The following is a 20,368-nucleotide window of genomic DNA, read 5'->3' as shown; positions in this document are numbered from 1 at the left end:
GACAATAAATATCTTGGCATATGAGTCTGAACGCCTCTGTCTGTCTGAACACCAAATTCGTCGGTACACGTTACGCCTAAAAGAGTATTTAACTGTTAGGGGTTGGGCCTACTTTATCCTGCTTTCTGACTTCGTATCTTCTTCTTTTTTTTATTGAACGCCGAAGTATCATTGCTTTCTCATTTTGAAAGACGGACAGTCAAGCCTCTAACTCAAGTTGTTGGATTTGACTCCATTCGTGTTGATTTTTTGGATTAAAGACAGTCCGGTCAAAGCTCTACTTATCGTTGTCCATACTGCTTACTTTGATCGAATGGAATCAGAGAGATTTCAGACAGCCGGATCTAACTGCACCGGATAGAGACATGTGGAAAGGGGTTTCTCATGAACTCTGAGGTCTTCATTTAATTCAAGATCCGGATCAGGCAATAAGTGTGGATTTGGGATTGAATCTCGACCATGGGCTCTCTAAAAGCTTTGCAGGACTGGTGCAGGAACCAGTGTGAAAGTTACAATAATGTGAATATTACAAACATGTCTTCGTCCTTCAGAGATGGACTGGCCTTCTGTGCCATTATCCATAGAAACAGACCTGATCTCATGTGAGCACTCTTTGACACTTCATGTTTTCATTTGTTTGTATTTTCCACTTCTCTGAATATGACATAACGTACCTCCTGAAATGTCATCATCTTAAATAAGTCAGGGCATCTTTAACAGATGGAAACGTTGTTTCCTTGCATGCTTTTTGAAGATGTAGCTTGTATTGTGCTATTGTTAGGTGTGACTTGAAATAAACAGGAAGTGACAAGCTGTCTGGTACACAATAGGAATAGTTCAACCAAACTTGAGATTTTGTCATCATTTATAAACCCTAATGCCGTTCCATTTTCTTTCTTCTGAAAGAATAAAATATATGAACAATGTGTTAGTTGTTTTTATGCATCCAGTGAAATTCATTGGGGTGCATTTGTTGTGTAAAATTAATTAAAATTAAAACAATGAAGTAAAATGAACTCCAGTGATTTAATCCAAGTCATAGAGTGGAATGATTATTTGGTATGATGAGAACATACAGGTTATTAGTAAAAAAAAAAAAACCTTAGTGTTAATTTAAAATGTATAATAAAAGCTTAACATAATTTAATTAGTATTGTTAAATGTTATTTCACCTCCATGACATGGCAGCAGATAAATACAAAATAATTCATACTTTAATTTAAATTCATTCATACTTTAACTTTAATTTTAATTAATTCATAATTCATACAAAAACAAAAATATTGAGGAATGGAGAATGTTATTAGGTTATTTAAAGTGTCATGATTTGTGTCCCAGCCACACAGGCTTTAAAAGAGAGATTACATTTACACGTTGCAAGTAAATTGTATGTGAAGTTCACCCTATTTGAATTAAAATTTGAGTTTTGTTTTATTTGTATTCTAGTGTAATTCTAAACGCTGACAAAATCAGCTTTTATCTGCAAAATTAGCTTTTAGACAAGAACACACGCAAAAAAAGACAATTATCATCTATTCCTGTATATTTTTAATACTCATTGGGATGTTTGTGATTCGTGACTTTGCCCTTGCTAAACAATTTTTTTGTCCCCTAGAGATTTTGACTCCCTCTCAAAAGAAAATGTCTTTGAGAACAATCATCTGGTGAGTATTACACAAACAGCTGACCAAAACCGAGATGGGGAGGCTATAATAATTATGACTTATGCTGTTGATATAAATAATTATGCAGAATAAACCGCTAGCTGTTGACAATTCTTAAATTGTGTTTTAGTTTTTTTATAACGGCTCTAGAAAGAGGAAGTGGTTGCAGCAAAGCACCTATATTTGTGTCAGTCATATGACCGAGTAATGCTAACTTTTTTTGTCATAAATCATCTTTTTAGCCCATTGTGACTGCATAAACAGTGATGTAAATGTGTACATGTTACAATGTTATGCTAAAACCCATTTTGTTTATACAGTTGTCTTTTTTTTACTGCGTAAATGCATTTTCCTTAAAGTGTTTTTAAATAAATTGTTCATAAAAACATTTTAAATGTAAGTCGATTTTGACTATAGTTAACTGTAGACTGTAGAACCAGATAATGACTGCTAGTGTAGATATTGGTTGTTAAGTGTTTTGTTATAACATGTCATGTGGTTGTTACAATTGTTTAAATAGCATTTTGATCACTCAAAGCTGTGATCTGCTTTTCTGAAAAGCTTTCTAAGCTAACAGACAACATCATTATGGACAAAACATGCTAATTACTCCTAAAACAAGACATATAGGACTGGTGTATGGCTTTGAAAAAGTTTTTTTTTTGTTTTGCCCAACTGTATTTTTATTACTGTACTATGTGTATTTAGTATGACAGTATGTGTCATAACGAAGGTTTTTTTGTGCTGTTTTTGGTGGTTCATACTCTGCTGTTATGCAACCTTTCTCTTTTTTTTTTTTTTCAAAGGCATTTGAGGTTGCTGAGAGTGAGTTGGGTATTCCAGCCCTGCTAGATCCAGAAGACATGGTGTCCATGAGAGTGCCTGATAGATTAAGCATCATCACTTATGTATCTCAGTATTATAACTACTTCACCAACAAATCTCACAGTGAGTATTGAACACCATACATAGATATGCTTTTACACCCACAAGCATGCGCCCGGAGAGACAAACGCATGTCCAAGTGCTCTGTGCGTCTCTAAACAGACAGTGAAAATGGCATTTTTTATTAGGGCAGTTACAGTGCTATGCATAAGTTTAGACACCCATGCTAAAGTTGACTAAAAAGAGGAATAAAAAATCATCTTGTTCCCTTGGCCTTTGGTATTAAAATAGCCCCACATCATCACATACCCTTCACCATACCTAGAGATTGGCATGGTTTTATTTCAGTTAGCCTAATAGCTGGTTTGATTTGCATTGAGAGATGATCTTATGGAAAGTACTCCATGCCAATCTCTAGGTATGGTGAAGGCTATGTGATGATGTGGGGCTATTTTAATTCCAAAGGCCAAGGGAACTTTATCAGGATGCATAGTATCCTGGATCCATGAAGTAACTGGCCTTTAAAAATAAAAATCTGCCTGCCTCTATGGGAATTTAACATAGGGGTGTCCAGACTTATGCACCCTGTATTTTAAGGAAGAACATTTATTTATTTACTATACATTATTCATTCAAAACAAAATTGGTGTCCTTAAAGGTTGGATTTTTCCTAATTTGTTTAATTAAGGCATTAAGTTCAATTTCCAAAAGATGATTTTTTATTCCTCTTTTTAGTCAACTTTAGCATGGGTGTCTAAACTTATGCATAGCACTGTATTGAATTTTGCCACAAGTAAACCTACTGCTTTTAATGAGAAACCACATTTCATCATCATGCAATTAAGTGGTAGGGTATAAGTTTGTCATCATGAAATGGTATTTTAGGATACAATTTAAATTTGAACAACCATAATAAAGCCACAATAATTTTACATTACATATTACAATAACGTTACTATTATGTACATTCAGGGCTTGACATTAACACCCACCAACCCGTCAAATGCGGGTGGATTTTAGCAGTGGCAGTCTTCAACAGCGAGTTGACACACAAACCTCAAACCCAAAGTGCGCACACATAAAGCCGCATCTCAGTACTAAATTGAGTTCTTTTTTACAATTAAATACACAAAAAATAATGTCAAAATCCCGGTCTCGGCGAGTATTCATGTAACAGTCAGTTATGTTTTAAGTAGGGCTGTCAAAAGATTAATCGCGATTAATCGCATCCAAAATAAAAGTTTGTGTTTACATAATATATGTGTGTGTACTGTGTATAATTATTTTTTTATATATAAATACACACACATGCATGTATATATTTAAGAAATATTTGCATACATATTTTCAGGGTGTGGCAAAAAGATCCAAAAGCAAAGGTATCTCAGTTCAAAGTCTTTAATGAACAACAAAAGCAGCAATAAGATGATCGCTCAAAACTGGAACTCAAAAGGCGCTCTCCAGGAAGACAGCTTCTCAGAGGATACTTTATCAGGAGAGAAAACGTAGAACAGAAAAAACTTCTTCTCACAGTAGGAACTTCCTTGTAGAAAGCAGCCCGAGCAGAGATAACTCAAGATGAGGCACACCTCAGCAGATAACAGGAGACAGGGCAGACAAAGGCGAATGCTGCTACACAAGACAAGACAGAGGTAAGACTCTTGCTGACAAAATGAGAGAGCGTTACTCACACAATAATCCGACACACAGAGTACAAACACCAGAAGTAGACCGAGTAATCAGACAAGACAAGACACAGTTGTGAGCGCAAAGCAGCGTGAGCGCTGATTGTAATGATCAACAGGCGATGACAGAGTGTAAACATGGAAGTGTGTGTGTGCGCTAATGAATGAGTGAGATGAGTGCGTCAATGAGTGTGTGTGGTAGTTTGAGAGTGAGAGAGAACAGAGAAGCAACCCAGATCCTGACACATATACTGTATATATTTATTTTTTATATATAAATTACACATTTTTCTTAAATATATACAAGCATGTGTGTATTTATATATACAAATTTAATTATACACAGTACACACACATATATTATTTAAACACAAACTTTTATTTTGGATCGCGATTAATCTTTTGACAGCCCTAGTTTTAAGTGAACATAAAAAGTTGGGAAAGAAAATGCATGTTTAACAGTATAATGGATCCGTGTGTCAGGGCTTAAAGTGATTGTAGCCAAATATACCTGCTGCCAAATTATCAGATAATATTAAAAATATCTATATGATACCCCATGATATCGATGTCAAAATTGTGGCCAGTAAAAATGCTGAGTGGCTAGTAACTAAAAAAGTTAATGTCAAGCCCTGTGTACATTATACTGTTATGTAGATAAAAGTCTGCTAATCTCACCCCTAAGTGTGATTTATTTTTTCCTCCCAAACCAGTTCAATTCGTAAAGTTCCAACGGAAATCCCGCCCTGCAGCTAATTGAATTGGTCAAGGTTACAGTGATGGGTAGGTTTAGGGATCAGTGTTTGGTGTAGGCAGTCAGTACAGTAATTGACATGATCAATGAAATCTTTAGAATCGGCTGCAGGGCGATGAACCGCTGACCTGGTTTGGACAACCCTAAACCTAACCACTTCTCAACACTATACAAGTAACAGGCAGATAAATGTACAGTAATAATCATACATATATATATATGTATGTATATATATATATATATATATATATATATATATATATATATATTATCAATTGTTATTAAAACAATTTATACGGTTGAGTAGTAGCTAGGTTTAGGGATGAGGTTAGTAGACTATTATCTGCATAACACTATAGAGGGTATGCATTGACGTCACATTCCCGCCGGAACACACCCACCTCAGCCGGATTGAGTGGCAAAAGAGACTCTGCGTGACTGGATTTAATAGGGGAAACTGCGAAAACACGAGTAAAACAAACGATTGTCAGTTTAAACTAAAGGTTGGACTCGATATAGTGTTCCTTATAGCTTACCAAAGATCCAGTGATCCATGGATATTGACATGCAGCCAGGATTCGTGTTTCCTGACATTTATATGTGCATGATTTCGACGTTGGGGAAATACCTACAGCAAGTTTGTCTGTGAACGATTTATATAAATACAATATAGGTAGGTCTAAATCTGGGTGATCACCAGCCCTAAAACTTGTATACTTTTTTGCCAGTGTTTATTTAAAAACGTCCAATTATGCAGAATAGACAATATATAACAATACAATATATAGGATATGATTTTACCCCTAAATTCAGCATATTGATACAAAAATGTTAACTGCAAATCCAGTCCAGTTGTTTCTGTGAATTGCAGCGATTCCTTTGCTTCTTTGTTCTGTAACTTCTGGCAGTCTGTAAAAATATACCTCAGATTACTTGTTAAAATTTAGTTGTACAGTCAATCTCAAAGCTCTTTCCCATTTTAGATGTGTTTTTCGCGAAATTCACGCTGAAAACAAATTCTGCTGCTCAGTCTGGGCATGGACCCATAGACTGTAAAACCTCCACGTCCCCCCGATTGCCCGCAAGCTTCTCCTCCCGTCCATACGGTAATCTCTCTACTGAGCGACAAGGAGTCACGTGGTTATGACGCAATCGTTAGCCTACTTTTACAAAAACTGCTTCTACGGGGCCATAACATTAGCTACAAGGTAATGGAGCATTTTATACATTGTCGTGTTTCTTTAGAAATAAATAATGGACAAATGGAGTCTTCAAACGCCTCAGATGTAAAGTTATTCGCTGTCAAAGTGATGACAAAATGAATGGGAGTCAATGGGATGCTAACAGCAGGTGAAGTTCTGCTACAAGATGGTGGCACGCGGCCGGCTTCAACTTCCGGTCGACTTCCTTCCCGCTTGTTTTGAAGCCGTTTATGGGGGTATGGGCGGCGCCATCTTGGAAAATCTTGGGAAATCCTAACCCCGCCCACCTTCTGACGCAGCGTGCGTCACTCAGCTCGCTCTGCTACTCCGGTTATCTCTGTGTATATTTTAGGCAACGAAATATGTTATAAAACACCATACTAACTCTTTTCGTTTTCATTTAAAGAAATCTTAAACATTATAGCCACACAAATGTGGTTCAGGCAACGCGTATTGATTATATTCACTGCATAACGTTTGCCTATTTATAACAAAACGAAATATAAAACACAACCCTGCCTCTTTTCGTTTTAAATATAATATAAAAATATTAAACACTTTAATATGGTCCAGGCAATATGTGCATTTGTACTAAACAACAGATTTTGCAGTAAACAACATTACAGACCATCGTTGTATTAAAATTTAAAGGTCCCGTTCTTCGTGATCCCATGTTTAAAAACTTTAGTTAGTGTGTAATGTTGTTGTTTGAGTATAAATAATATCTGTAAAATGATAAAGCTCAAAGTTCAATGCCAAGCGAGATCTTTTATTTAACAGAAGTTGACTACATCGAACGGCCCGTTTGGACTACATCCCTCTACTTCCTTCTTTAATGACGTCACTAGAACCGTTTTTTTGACTAACCTCCGCCCACAGGAATGCTCCCTCAACTCTACCGAAATTCGTTTATGTACTTGCGCACTTCTAATAACTTACTGTGTTTACTCAGCTCTTACGGTGATTTTCTGAAGTAAAACTGACGCTTCATCTTTTGTGTGATGTACAATAAACTTTATTAAACTCATCAGTATATGTTTGATCATCATTCAGACAGCAGACTTGTAGGCTATTAATAAATAATGGATACATACAAGCAGATCAGATGACAAATACGTTATAATAACCGTAATTAAACTACTAAACTATACCTGTTTCATCTCTATACAGCACTCTGACTCTGTAGGCATTATTGTCCGACTCGAAATGAACACCGTTACTGAGAGTTTCTGATATTATCATCATTCCGTGAGATGAAATTGTCCTGAGAGACTGAGCGCAAGCTCATGAAGCTCCGCCCCATGTGTCGTCCAGCAGCAGCTTATTTGCATTTAAAGGGCACACACTAAAACAGAGTGTTTTTCTGAGCCCCAAAAAATGACAATTTAAACATGCTGTAAAAAATGATCTGTTGGGTATTTTGAGCTGAAACTTCACATACACACTCTGGGGACATCAGAGACTTATTTTACATCTTGTGAAAAGGGGCATAATACGGGACCTTTAAAATGACAAAACTCAACCAAGTCTCTTTTTGTTAAATTTCAGTTTTATCAATATTAGCCATTATAAAAGTATAAGTAAAAGGTATAAGAAGCTATACAAATAAAGCAAACAATTCAGTCAAACATACAAAGTAAGCGCTCTAGTCTAACCATACAACGGTAAAGTTAAATAGCTTATAAAGTTATGAAACTTCCCCTCAGCCAAAACGATTGCCCAGGGAACAAATTATAGATTCACGAAACCAAAAATCGCCCGTTAGATATAGACAAGACGAATTATATCTCATGTTTACCACTACAGAGACGCAGCAAACGTCAGAACGACGAGCCGAGGAAAGGCTGTTCCAGACGGGGTACATGAGCGCCGAGCGCCCGGTCATCGCTGGATCTCACAACTGGATAAAATTTTCATAAATCTTTAAATAAACCACAGATTTGAGCTTTAAACAACTACATTCTCGCCTGAAAAACTCTTAAAACTACATTTTATGATACAGAAACAGTAGTATTATATTTCAACTGTGTTAAAAAAAGGCGCTTCTTATGTTGTCATTCTCCTTGGCGCAGCCTAAGCTGTCAATCAAGGTGTCAATCAAAGTTAACCACGCCCTTATTTGTTATACATTTCATATCTAAATACGATCTAAACTAACGAGTTAGAAAAAAATTCACCCCCCTCACAGTTGTCAGGCACTCGGAAGCTATTGAAAAATACAATAAAATTCCATGGGACCAACCTGCTGTGAAAGGACATTTTAACATGGGGTCTATGGACATTTGCTCCCTTTTGGGACCTCCCTCTAGCGGATTATCGATGTATTGCAGTTTTTCGCACTTCTGGGTAGGCTTCATTTTTCAGATTAGAATGTTGCCGCTTGGCATGACCACAGTCACTCCGGCCGACGGTGACGTCACGCACATAGCCTCTATAACATAACACTGTGTCGCTTGAAGAAGTGTTATGCAAAATAAAAGTTTGCCATATTTTAAATTATAAATTTAAGTTTATATTTTGTCACTTTGAATTTGACCAGATTAAAAACTTCTCCTTGCCAGCTGCATGCAACATAAAAGTGACGTTCGCACCGGAGGAACCTTTTCATGGTTCTTAGAACTAATGGCGGAAGTTCCTGTTTTTGGCATGTTTGCACCACTGGAACTGGAAACGATTTTAATTCTAGGAACGCCTTTTGGGGGAACTAAATTAGCTCCTACTTCAGAGTAGGGTCTAACCCAGAACAATAGGAACAACCAGTGACATAAGTGTATACTGATTGGCTGAATGCACGCGAATAGGGCTGGGTATCGTTCAAAAATTTTAACTACCGATACCTTGACTTTGATATTGGTTCCTGAGCGATACTTTTTCCGATACCAATTTTATGAAATCCGTTTTAACAAGATTACAATACCTCAAAAAAAACGTTGGTTTTATTTTTTCAGTTTGTTGACTTTTTTACAGACTCAAAGACTCATATAGTCATATACGTCACTTCAGAGTTCCTACTGGCCTTGTGAATGCAACCAGGAAAATGGCATTTAGTTCTTAGGGAAACACACTGGTGGCTATTTCCTAGAAAGCCCCTTAACCTACAGGACAACAAATTACTTTATTGTATTGATGCTTTTTAGTGAATCATATATTTTCAGCACATCCAGTGTGTAGTTTCATTCACATACAAATGACTCTTATGAGCCAATCAACATGATTTAGCGTAAATGGTAAACTGGGGCATATTTCAGTTATAATGTCCATTTTACTTAAATCCTTCCACTCTCCAAACCACTTATCCTCTGTAGTGTCATGGGATTCATACAAGTTTGCCCAACTCTTGATATTTAAGAGATACAAATTTCAACACAACCAAACCCTCTGTAGATAGATACCACATATCTTAGTCACGTCACAGACGTGATCTAACTACAGTGTTTTCTGCAACATTTCTGTATGCAACAAGTGGATGTGATGTCACAGACAGTGTGACTGAAATTCCAAGTGACCGTCTGAGGTATTGTCACACTTGCTTCATTTAAAGTGTAAATTGCAGGTTAAATTTTTCACGAAGATAATGCAATGTGTTTATTAAACATAAATATAAGAACCGCCCACCATTGTTTTTTATACCAAAATGCTGAATTTAATATGAAAAGTTGGCACTTTTAACAGTGGTTTTAACCGCTCCCGCTCCCTTCCACTAGATGGGGCGTGACGTCATAAGAGGAACTCACTAGTAGAGTTACCGGCATAGTCATAGCTATAGATGCCTTACATAACTACCGGTACAGAAAAGTTGGTTGTATGTTTTATTTGATAAAAAAATTATGGATAAAATAACTCAACTGTAAACATACTCGTGTGTGCTGACTTCAAGGGGACCGTGATCCTGCCTGAAATGAGAATAAGCTATTCGCAAAACAAACGGGTTCAGGCACGTCAGATCAGCCGGTCGCAGGTCGAGTTGTTCCACTAAACAAAACGCGTTCACCTCACGGCAGCACATACTCTCCACTGCTGATAGCCCACACGAACACAGTGATGGGGTGCCTGTGCAGTGTGTGCATCTCTACAGCTCTGATTTGGACTGACACCATGTAAGTAAATAATGTCTTCAGTCGTTGTCCCTCCTCGCTATTCTACATGACTGGCTTGTTCCCTTATATTATCCGGGTTAAGTTTGCACCAGGCTAGCCTAGACTAGCTCTAACGTAGCTAACTTTACTCACCGACACCTGGCCAACCCTCCACTCATTCTCCTCACACCAAGCATTAATAACTCTTTGAGTGCCATGGGTCCTGGCAATTTCCTCCCCTCTCTCACGTCTGACCGGTTAAAAATTCTAGGGCTGTGGTCCATAAAGAATTTGATGGTTTCCCACATCCTCAGTCGTTCTCCAAATAGCCATAATACAGTAGGAATCTAGCAGAGTATGGGTTGTGAGTTCCTCTTATGACGTCATCTCCAGTTACTGAAAAAACACGCTACCTTTGAAGAAACCCCAATGTTATTTTAACACATTTTAAGACAGAAATAATTAAATATATACACATAGAGCACTTTTATTTACACATTAATTAGCTGTGGTGGTTAACCTGCAACTTACACTTTAAGCAGTCTCACATTGCAATAAAGAACATAAATGGAAAGGGGACCTTATAAGTTTCAAAGTGCACGAAAAAGAGATCCAAGGCCACTTGGACAATGAAAAACAGAAAGTTTTGTATATGTACAGTACCAGTCAAAAGTTTGGAAACATTACTATTTTTAATGTTTTTGAAATGTCTCTTATGCTCATCAAGCCTGCAGTTAAAAAAAAAAAACGAAAAGAAAAAAAAAAACAGTAATATTATGAAATATTATTACAATTTAAAATAATGGTTCTCTTTTTTAATATACTTTAAAATGTAATTTATTTTTGTGATGCAAAGCTGAATTTTCATCAGCAAGTACTCCAGTCTTTGGTGTCTTATGATCCTAGAAATCATTCTAATATGCTGATTTATGATCAATGTTGGAAACAGTTGTGCTGCTTAATATTTTTTTTATAACCTGAGATACTTTTTTCAGGATTATTTGATGAATAAAAAGTTACAAAGAACTGTATTTATTTAGAATAGAAATCTTTTGTAACAATATACACTACCGTTCAAAAGTTTGGGAACAATAACTATTTTTTTTTTAAGAAATTAGTACTTTAATTTAACAAGGATGCGTTAAATTTGATAAAAGGTGATGGTAACAATTTATATTGTTAGAAATGTTTTTATTTTGAATAAATGCTGTTTTTATGAATAAATGCTGTTAACGTTTTACTCACCAATGAATCCTGAAAAAAGTATTCCAAAAAAATATATTAAACAGCACAACTGTTTCCATCATTGATAATAACTGAGTATCAAATCAGCATATTAGAATGATTTCTGAAGGATCATAAGACACCAAAGACTGGAGTACTTGCTGATGAAAATTCAGCTTTGCATCACAAAAATAAATTACATTTTAAAATGTAAAAAGAGAAAAAGAGAACCATTATTTTAAATTGTAACAATATTTCATAATATTACTGTTGTTGTTTTTTTTGTTGTTGTTGTTTTGTTTTTTACTGCAGGCTTGATGAGCATAAGAGACTTCTTTCAAAAACATTAAAAATAGTAATGTTTCCAAACTTTTGACTGGTACTGTATATATACATTTAATGTCTTTTTAACACACACACACACACACACACACACACACACACACACACACACACACACACACACACACATACACACATATTTATATAGTGATTTTTATGCTGGGAAAAAAATTGGGCTGATAAAATGTAGCATTCTTCACCTACTGTGTCTGTTGGACAAAACATTCCCCACCCTGATTGTATTAAATAAGAATTTTCTGATCGTTTAGCATGGCGTGGTTGGAATTTGTTACGCCACACTAAACATTTGGTGGTGCAAACAAACCAGCTTTGCTGTTTGCGCAAATAAGTCATCCATGCTGCACAGATTTTGTCCAGGTGGATGAACTTGAGTTGTATTTTCATTACATTAGTATTTTTATGTTGAAAAAAAATGCTGGACACATGCTTCTGAATAACCTGCTTTTATCCTCTATTTAGCTGTCCCCACATGCATAAAAAGCCCTGGTGGTCCTGGCCGCATTAAACCAGCCATAAAGAGGCCATTTGCTCCTCTGGAGGACTGTGACACTCAGACTGAGGTAAAGAAGACAGCTTTGTTTTTTTAAAAACAGACCATTTCTTGTTCTGTTTCTTTTTAAAATCTGATTCCCTGGGTAGCTTTAGACCCAACAACACTATGTGCACAGACAAATTATCCTAAAATGTGCTGTTGCAGCATGAGTGGAGTGGAATTTGTCATTACAACACAAGATGTAATCTGAGCAATGAGATCCAGTTTGGCCTGATTCCATGTATTCAGAGCAAAAAGTTGGCAAATCAGCCGCCAGAGCTAAATTATGTATTTGATTTTTGGTAGATATTGGTGAGCTGTACGAGGACCAAATGATGGGGACCAAATCTAATTTTGCTTTTCCAGAAAGGGGTCATCTGTCCACCTTATACAGTTGTGGCCAAAAGTGATGTCCAGACAGGATGGATATATACAGGATTGTTTTTAGTGACTCTACAAGTTAGATAGAGTTTATATATATATATATATATATATATATATATATATATATATATATATATATATATATATATATATATATATATATATATATATATATATATATATATATATATATTACATTTTATGGAAGAACAGAACACTAATTTTAGACAAAATAATCAGTTATTAACATTTTGTTTATTCTCTCTTGTTTTTGTATATGTTCATAACTTATTTGTATGACAGCATGGCCAAAAAATAAGTTCACACAATTTGGCATGTCTCATTGCGTTATCACAAATAAAACAATTGACTCCATCACTCCAAGCACAACTGCGCAGTATGCTTACAAATTCTTTAACAATTTTTCAATGATATTTGATTAAAAGGAGATGTCAATTTTTCCTAGGCTGGACATCACTTTTGGCCACTAATTTGCCTCTTTCTCATTCTTTATCTTCTCTGTCCGTCTTTGACCAAGTTCCTAGCCAGTAAAATAGGTTGGTCAGTAAATTCATCTCATCAGTTTGAGATAAGCATTTGTTATTGTCATCCTGTGTTTTCAAAGTAAAACTTAGTTTTACATTGTTTGCTTGAGGCAATTTGTACCAATTTTATAATACCAAAATGTATTTTGTTGGTTCTGTATACATATTAATACAGTACAATGTATTAACAAAGTGGACAGAAATATACAATATGGTCTCAAATGAACATCAATGGATTTTACCTACCTCTCCTACCTTTCCATCTTCCATCCTGGTCCTGGTCCTTGGTGCTATGCAGTCGGGTGCAGATAGCCAATCAAAACGCAGTACTCTGAGCAGCACCTGTTCCGTCTGTGGGAAGCATGTTCACCTGGTTCAGAGAATCCTCGTTGATGGAAAACTTTATCATCGGAACTGCTTCAGGTGACTGGCGGACAACTTAGCATAATATCTGCATCTGATGAAAAGTTGTTTCTTTTGTTTCTTTTTTGTCTATTGGTGTAATGCTATGGAAGTAAAATAATGTCAAATGTTTTTGAAACAAAAAGCCTGTTGAATTGCACTACTTGAAAAAAAAATAGGCATTGCATGAACCATGCTTGCATTTTAATGCATTGTATTTTTAGGGCTTGCATTTTTATGGGCTGAAATTCAACATGGTTGAATATTTAAGCTGTGAATATTTCAATTAAAAACATTTCAAACACATTTTCATTATTAAAAATTCAATAATCAATATTCACCTTTCATATTTCACTTCCAAAATATTCAAACTGTTTAAAAATACAACCTATAATATTCAACAGGCAATTTTCGGTCCATTTTATTTCGCTTTGCAAAATTCGCTTCCACAAATTCAGTGGTTCAAATTCGACAGTAAATTTAACGGAACTGCAGGAAAAGCAATAGATTAACGAGATACTCTCCATCTGCTGTTAGTCAACCTCACCAGCAGGAGGTGCAAAAGCGCTTGAGGTTGACGAAGACAGAGCAACAGTTAGAGCAAGCCATTCATTCATAAAACTAATTTAACAGCAATGCAAGTGTATTTGTGATTATTATGACGGCGGTTTTATGTTAAATTCAGTGTCTTCACGGTTACTTTCCCTGTGGAGCCTACAAAAGCATCTTTATCTACCGTGAACAAGATTATAATGTTATTCCCCGATGCGGATATACAGATCCAATATTACATTTTTGAGGTTGACATATATTTCTCTTGGTTGTTTAGTTGCCTTAACTTTATATTGTGGCGATGTGCTGCATGCAAGCTATTGGGGTTTCCCTCAATACTTAAGGATTCCCCAGCTGGACATATAAAACACTTAACGTAGCTTAATGGACTAATTACAGTGATATAAAAGACCAAACTCGCAGGCAAGCAGATTGACTCAGAATAACGCGCAAAGTTTAATGCTGAGCGTTTCGCTGTGATAGACTGGCATTGACATTGGACATTCGCACATTTAGGGACCGTCTCTAAAGTGTATACTACTTTGGTATACACGTTTCTAACTTCAATAGCATTTGAATAGAACGACTTACAGTCATAAAACCAACTGTAAATTGTTCATGTAGTGTCAGGCATAATTCGCACCCTTTGGATTTTTGATATTTATTCAAATAAATTAAAGTTTGCTATTGAAGTTAGAAACGTGTATGCCAATGTTTTATGCAACTTTTGAGACGGTCCCTAAATGTGCGAATGTCCAATGTCAAGCCAATTTTACATTTATTAGGCTACATTTAGCCATTTATTTAGCAGACGCTTTTATCCAAAGCGATTTACAGTTAAACTAACAATAGGAGGACAACAATATGCAAGTGCTATGATGACTCTTCCCAGTTTAAGCTAATGCAATACACGTAGGCATAGCCTATAGGCCTACTATAGCCTATAGGCTATATATATATATATATATATATATATATATATACTGTTAGAGAGGGAGAGAGAGAGAGAGAAAAGAGAAGAGAAAGTGTTAGTATTGATCAAGTGTTGATTTTATGCCAGTATATCATGAAACGCTCAGCATGAAACTTTGCACGTTACGTTCATATTCTTAGTCCATCTAGCCTATATAGTAGCCTAGCCTACATCCCCAATAAGGTGCGAGTTTGGTCTTTTATATCACTGTATTAGTCCATAAACTACGTTAAGCGTTTTGTCCCGACAGAAGGGGAATCCTCGAGTGTGAGGTATTGAGGGAAACCGATTATAATCCTGTTCATGTAGAGAAAGCTGATGACATGCTACACAGGGAAAGTAACAATGAAGTTATTGAATGAAACATAAACACAGCTTTTGTGTCTTTATCATCTTTTCCGCATATATACTGACACAGCTCATTTTCATTTTATGAATGAATGGCTTGCTCTAACTGTTGCTCTGTCTTCGTCAACAAAACGAGCTTTTGCACCCCCTGCTGGTGAGGTTGACTAACAGCAGATGGAGAGTATCTCGGTAATCTATTGCTTTTCCTGCAGTTCTGTTGAATTTACTGTCGAATTTGAACCACTGAATTTGTGGAAGCGAATTTTGCAAAGCGAAATAAAATGGACCGAAAATTGCCTGTTGAATATTATAGGTTGTATTTTTAAACAGTTTGAATATTTTGGAGGTGAAATATGAAAGGTGAATATTGATTATTGAATTTTTAATAATGAAAATGTGTTTGAAATGTTTTTAATTGAAATATTCACAGCTTAAATATTCAACCATGTTGAATTTCAGCCCATAAAAATGCAAGCCCTAAAAATACAATGCATTAAAATGCAAGCATGGTTCATGCAATGCCTATTTTTTTCAAGTAGTGCAATTCAACAGGCTTTTTGTTTCAAAAACATTTGACATTATTTTACTTCCATATAATGCCGTCCAGATTTCATCTCAGAATAATGTTCGGAATTTGCATTTTTGGAACAAACATGAATTATGGATTTAAACCTTAGTGGAAAAAAAAATCATCATTCCTTCTGCTGTCATCACTTTTTTGAGTGAGAATTTCTGCTTTCGTTTCAGATGTAGGGAATGCAGCAGAACTTTACTGCCTGGTTCTTACAAGTTCACAGAAGATCCTGGGTCATTAGTTTGCACTCACCACTTCACTAGATCTGTCTCCACCAATAAGAATGGTCATTCAGATATAAGTAATCGACTAGTCACATTAACCTCAACAAGCCCAAAAGATCCACACAGTAAGAGTTTAGAATCTAAAGCATCACACAGCAATGTTGAGATCACCCCAGTGAGAGAAGAAAAAGAAATAAGTGAAATAGAAGAAGCAGTAAGAGAGCAGCCAGATAGCAGGTCAAATGTCGAGATAGAACCTCGTTCTGCTAGTCCACCAAATCCATTTGATGAATCTGAAGAGGAGGATCAGGACACACAACAAGAAGACCAAAAGCCATCCGCTAATGTGGCCAATGGCGATGGGCCAACGACCAAAGTGAAGGGTACAGCAGCAGAGGGTCGACCAGTACCAGCGCCTAGACGGGTATTTGAGCCCACCCCTGCTCCTCGCCCTATCCCAAGGCTACGCCCACCCAGACCCTCTGAAAGTCCTACTGTCAATGGTGAGCAAAAATGTCTAACATAAAATAAAGTTATTTACATGGTTTGCATGTGTAAAATGTTTTTATCTGTCTGTTAATTGTGGCTCTAGAAGATGCTGACACTCCAATTCCTCAAGTTCCTGTGCCAAAAGAAAGATTGCACTCACCTGTTCGGTAAGATAATTCCTGACATCTCCTATGCTCTTATTATGCACTTGTGTCTTTGTTTGTTGTTCACATTTCGTTTCCATTTCATGTACACTACTGGATCGAAAAGTAAGTTTCATCAAAAATACAGGAAAGACAGTAATATTGTGAAACATTATTACAATTTAAAATAAATATTTTCTAAATTTTAAAATGTAATTAACTTATTACTTTGATTGCAAAGCTGAATTTTCAGAAATCATTACTTGAATCATTACTACGAAATGACTCTAATATGCTGAGTTGGTGCTCAGTTATTAATAATGGTTCCTGTTATTATCAATGTGGAAAAGAGTTTTGCTGATTCATATATTTGTGGAAACTGTGATACATTTTTTCAGAATTCTTTGATGAATAGAACATAAAAAAAATATATATATTTTGTGATGGACAGCCAGTGTTGCTTCTCTTGTTCTTTATGTTATAATTCAAGCATGTTATAATTGTTCATGTGGAATCTATTCTGTTTTATTTCCTGTTGTTCGGGAGGTGGGGAAACGCTAATTTGATCTAATTTAGGAAATATCAGTTGTGCAAATGACAATATTTGTTTTTCTCTTGCCTGTATGTTGTATTTTTTTATTGTTTTTAAACTCTTTGTCTTAAAGGAACACTCCGACTTTTTGGGACTTTAGCTTATTCACAGTATCCCCCAGAGTTAGATAAGTCCATACATACCTTTTTCATTTCTGTGCGCTCTGTAAGTGTTATTTGACGCACCCACCGCTAGCCTAGCTTAGCACAAAGACTGGATGTAAATGGATAAGGTAGCATACTAATCCCAATAAGTGACAAAATAATGCAAACATTTTCCTATTTACATGTTGTGATCTGTATAGTCACATCGTGTACAAATAACAAGGCTATATGAGACAGAGACCATTTTTAATCGTATAAATACTGAGAACTATATTCTCACTAGGCGTAGGAGCATAGCTACTTGGCCGGAGTGGCTACTTGGGCGGAGTGATTAGCGCAGCACACGAGACGCCCTGTTGATGGTTCCGTAAACAAAGTAGCCACTCCGCCCAAGTAGCTGTGCTCCTACGCCTAGTGAGAATATAGTTCCCAGTATTTATACGATTAAAAATGGTCTCTGTCTCATATAGCCTTGTTATTTGTACACGATGTGACTATACAGATCACAACATGTAAATAGGAAAATGTTTGCATTATTTTGTCACTTATTGGGATTAGTATGCTACCTTATCCATTTACATCCAGTCTTTGTGCTAAGCTAGGCTAGCGGTGGGTGCGTCAAATAACACTTACAGAACGCACAGAAATGAAAAAGGTATGTATGGACTTATCTAACTCTGGGGGATACTGTGAATAAGCTAAAGTCCCAAAAAGTCGGAGTGTTCCTTTAACTATCATTGAGGGAACTTGCTGAAATGTATAGGGAGACAAGAGTTAGTTTTACAGAAAATGGTATGTTCCAATTAACTAAAGGCGGGAAAATTATGCATTTACGGGTGTTCAGAAGTGAGGTAGGGGGAATAGAGAGTGGTTTGGAGCTTAATGCAAAGGTTGTTAATGCTGCTTGAGCATAAGAAACTTTGGTCTCCAACAGTTAGTGAGAGAAGTTGGTGCTAGTTTTTAGACTGTTTTTGTAAGCTTTGTCTTTATTTTTGCTCTTATCCACTGTTGCATGGACCTTTTGCACTTTCTTGCCTTCAAAGTATTAAACTTCTTTTGGAACAACCTTTAAATGGATGCCTGGTGTGATTCTCCTTGTGACCCCGTGGGTCTCAATCACATATTTTAAATAGAAATCATGTGAATGTCTTTACTGTCACGTTTGATCAATGTAATGCATCCTTGCTAAATAAAAGTATTCATTTCTTTCTTTCTAATTTAAATCTTACTTATCTCTACAATTTTGAATGGCAGTGCATCACAGTTTCCACAAAAATGTTAAGTAGCAATGTTTTCAACATTTATATTAATAATAAATATTTATTGAGCACTAAATCAGTGTATTAGAATAATTTCTGAAGGATCATATAACACTGACGACTGGAGTAATGATGTTAAAAAATTCAGCTGTGCCATCACAGGAATGATTTATATTTTAAAATATATTAAAACTACTAAAATATGTACTTGTTTTAAATTGTAATATTTCACAATATTACTGTTTTTACTGTTTGTTTGATCAAATAAATGCAGCATTGGTCAGCATTATAGTCTTCTTTCAGAAACATTAAAAGAACTTTCTTATATACTGAGTGATTTTCATTCAGTGGTTGTAATGCATTCCTTTCCCAGCTCTAGCAAGGCAAGTGACACTCCAAAACCAATAAACCCACCCTGGCTGGCACTGGTGCAATCAGAAACAAAGAGGAAACTAGCACCTCGCCCACCCACAGGTATAGCCCTACCTCCCTGCACTGGTTCATCTCCTTCTCGAAAGGAGGAGGGATCCAGACCATCCACTCCTCCAAATCCCTTTGATAATGAGAAGGAAGATGAGCCAGAAACAGGTCCTGAAGATCCCCCTGGTCCTGTAGTGGCTAGTCATCCCTGGTATGGCATCACTCAGGCTGCTGAAGCCGCAGTTGGGGACACAAAAAGACAAAGTCCTGCCCCTTCAGAAAGTCCCGTAAGTGTCAGAAGAAAGAAGCGACCAGCACCCAGAGCTCCAAATTCTTCTACGTCAGGTTAGTTGTTAACAGTGTCTGACACCATACATGTTGCTTTACAGGGAAGACTTAATTGTATCAATGTCTACTAAACTAAACACTTTGCCATGCTTGTCATAGTCAGGTGATGTTATGACAGTGGTTCCCCATTTTCCCCAAAATAGGCTTATGCTATTTCTGCTTTAAGTATGACAAAGCTGCTTGTTTTAAAAAAAAAAAAAAAATTTACATACACACACACACACACACACACACACTCACACATATATATATATATATATACATACATACACACTTTGCCATGCTTGTCATAGTCAGGTGATGTTACGACAGTGATTCCCCAAAACAGGCTTATGCTATTTCTGCTTTAAGTATGACAAAGCTTTACACATGTGTTGTATGTATGTATGTATGTATGTATGTATGTATGTATATATATATACAGTGAGGAAAATAAGTATTTGAACACCCTGCTATTTTGCCAGTTCTCCCACTTAGAAGTCATGGAGGGGTCTAAAATTGTCATCGTAGGTGCATGTCCACTGTGAGAGACATAATCTAAAAAAAAAATCCAGAAATCACAATATATGATTTAACTATTTATTTGTATGATACAGCTGCAAATAAGTATTTGAACACCTGTCTAT

The 20,368-nt window shown here is 36.2% G+C and overlaps 1 protein-coding gene across 3 annotated transcripts in view; it reads left to right on the top strand.

Annotated features, from left to right (window-relative positions):
- micall1a (MICAL-like 1a) overlaps positions 1 to 20,368 on the top strand; it is a 30,712-nt gene continuing 10,344 nt past the window's right edge. For 2 of the 3 annotated variants that reach the window (XM_081381200.1, XM_081381198.1), the window contains exons 1-8: positions 1 to 602; positions 1,616 to 1,664; positions 2,471 to 2,612; positions 12,313 to 12,413; positions 13,613 to 13,737; positions 16,337 to 16,890; positions 16,980 to 17,043; positions 19,348 to 19,739. In XM_081381200.1, the coding sequence (XP_081237326.1) occupies positions 460 to 602; positions 1,616 to 1,664; positions 2,471 to 2,612; positions 12,313 to 12,413; positions 13,613 to 13,737; positions 16,337 to 16,890; positions 16,980 to 17,043; positions 19,348 to 19,739 (1,570 nt within the window). In that variant the 5' untranslated portion in view covers positions 1 to 459. The remainder of the gene's footprint in view (positions 603 to 1,615; positions 1,665 to 2,470; positions 2,613 to 12,312; positions 12,414 to 13,612; positions 13,738 to 16,336; positions 16,891 to 16,979; positions 17,044 to 19,347; positions 19,740 to 20,368) is intronic. The other variant, XM_081381199.1, reaches the window with a different exon arrangement.

Source organism: Scardinius erythrophthalmus, assembly GCF_964197995.2.
Source record: "Scardinius erythrophthalmus genome assembly, chromosome: 12".
Taxonomy (NCBI): Eukaryota; Metazoa; Chordata; class Actinopteri; order Cypriniformes; family Leuciscidae; genus Scardinius; species Scardinius erythrophthalmus.
The sequence above is the reverse complement of the archived record's forward strand: the minus strand, read 5'-3'. Positions and strand labels throughout refer to the sequence as shown.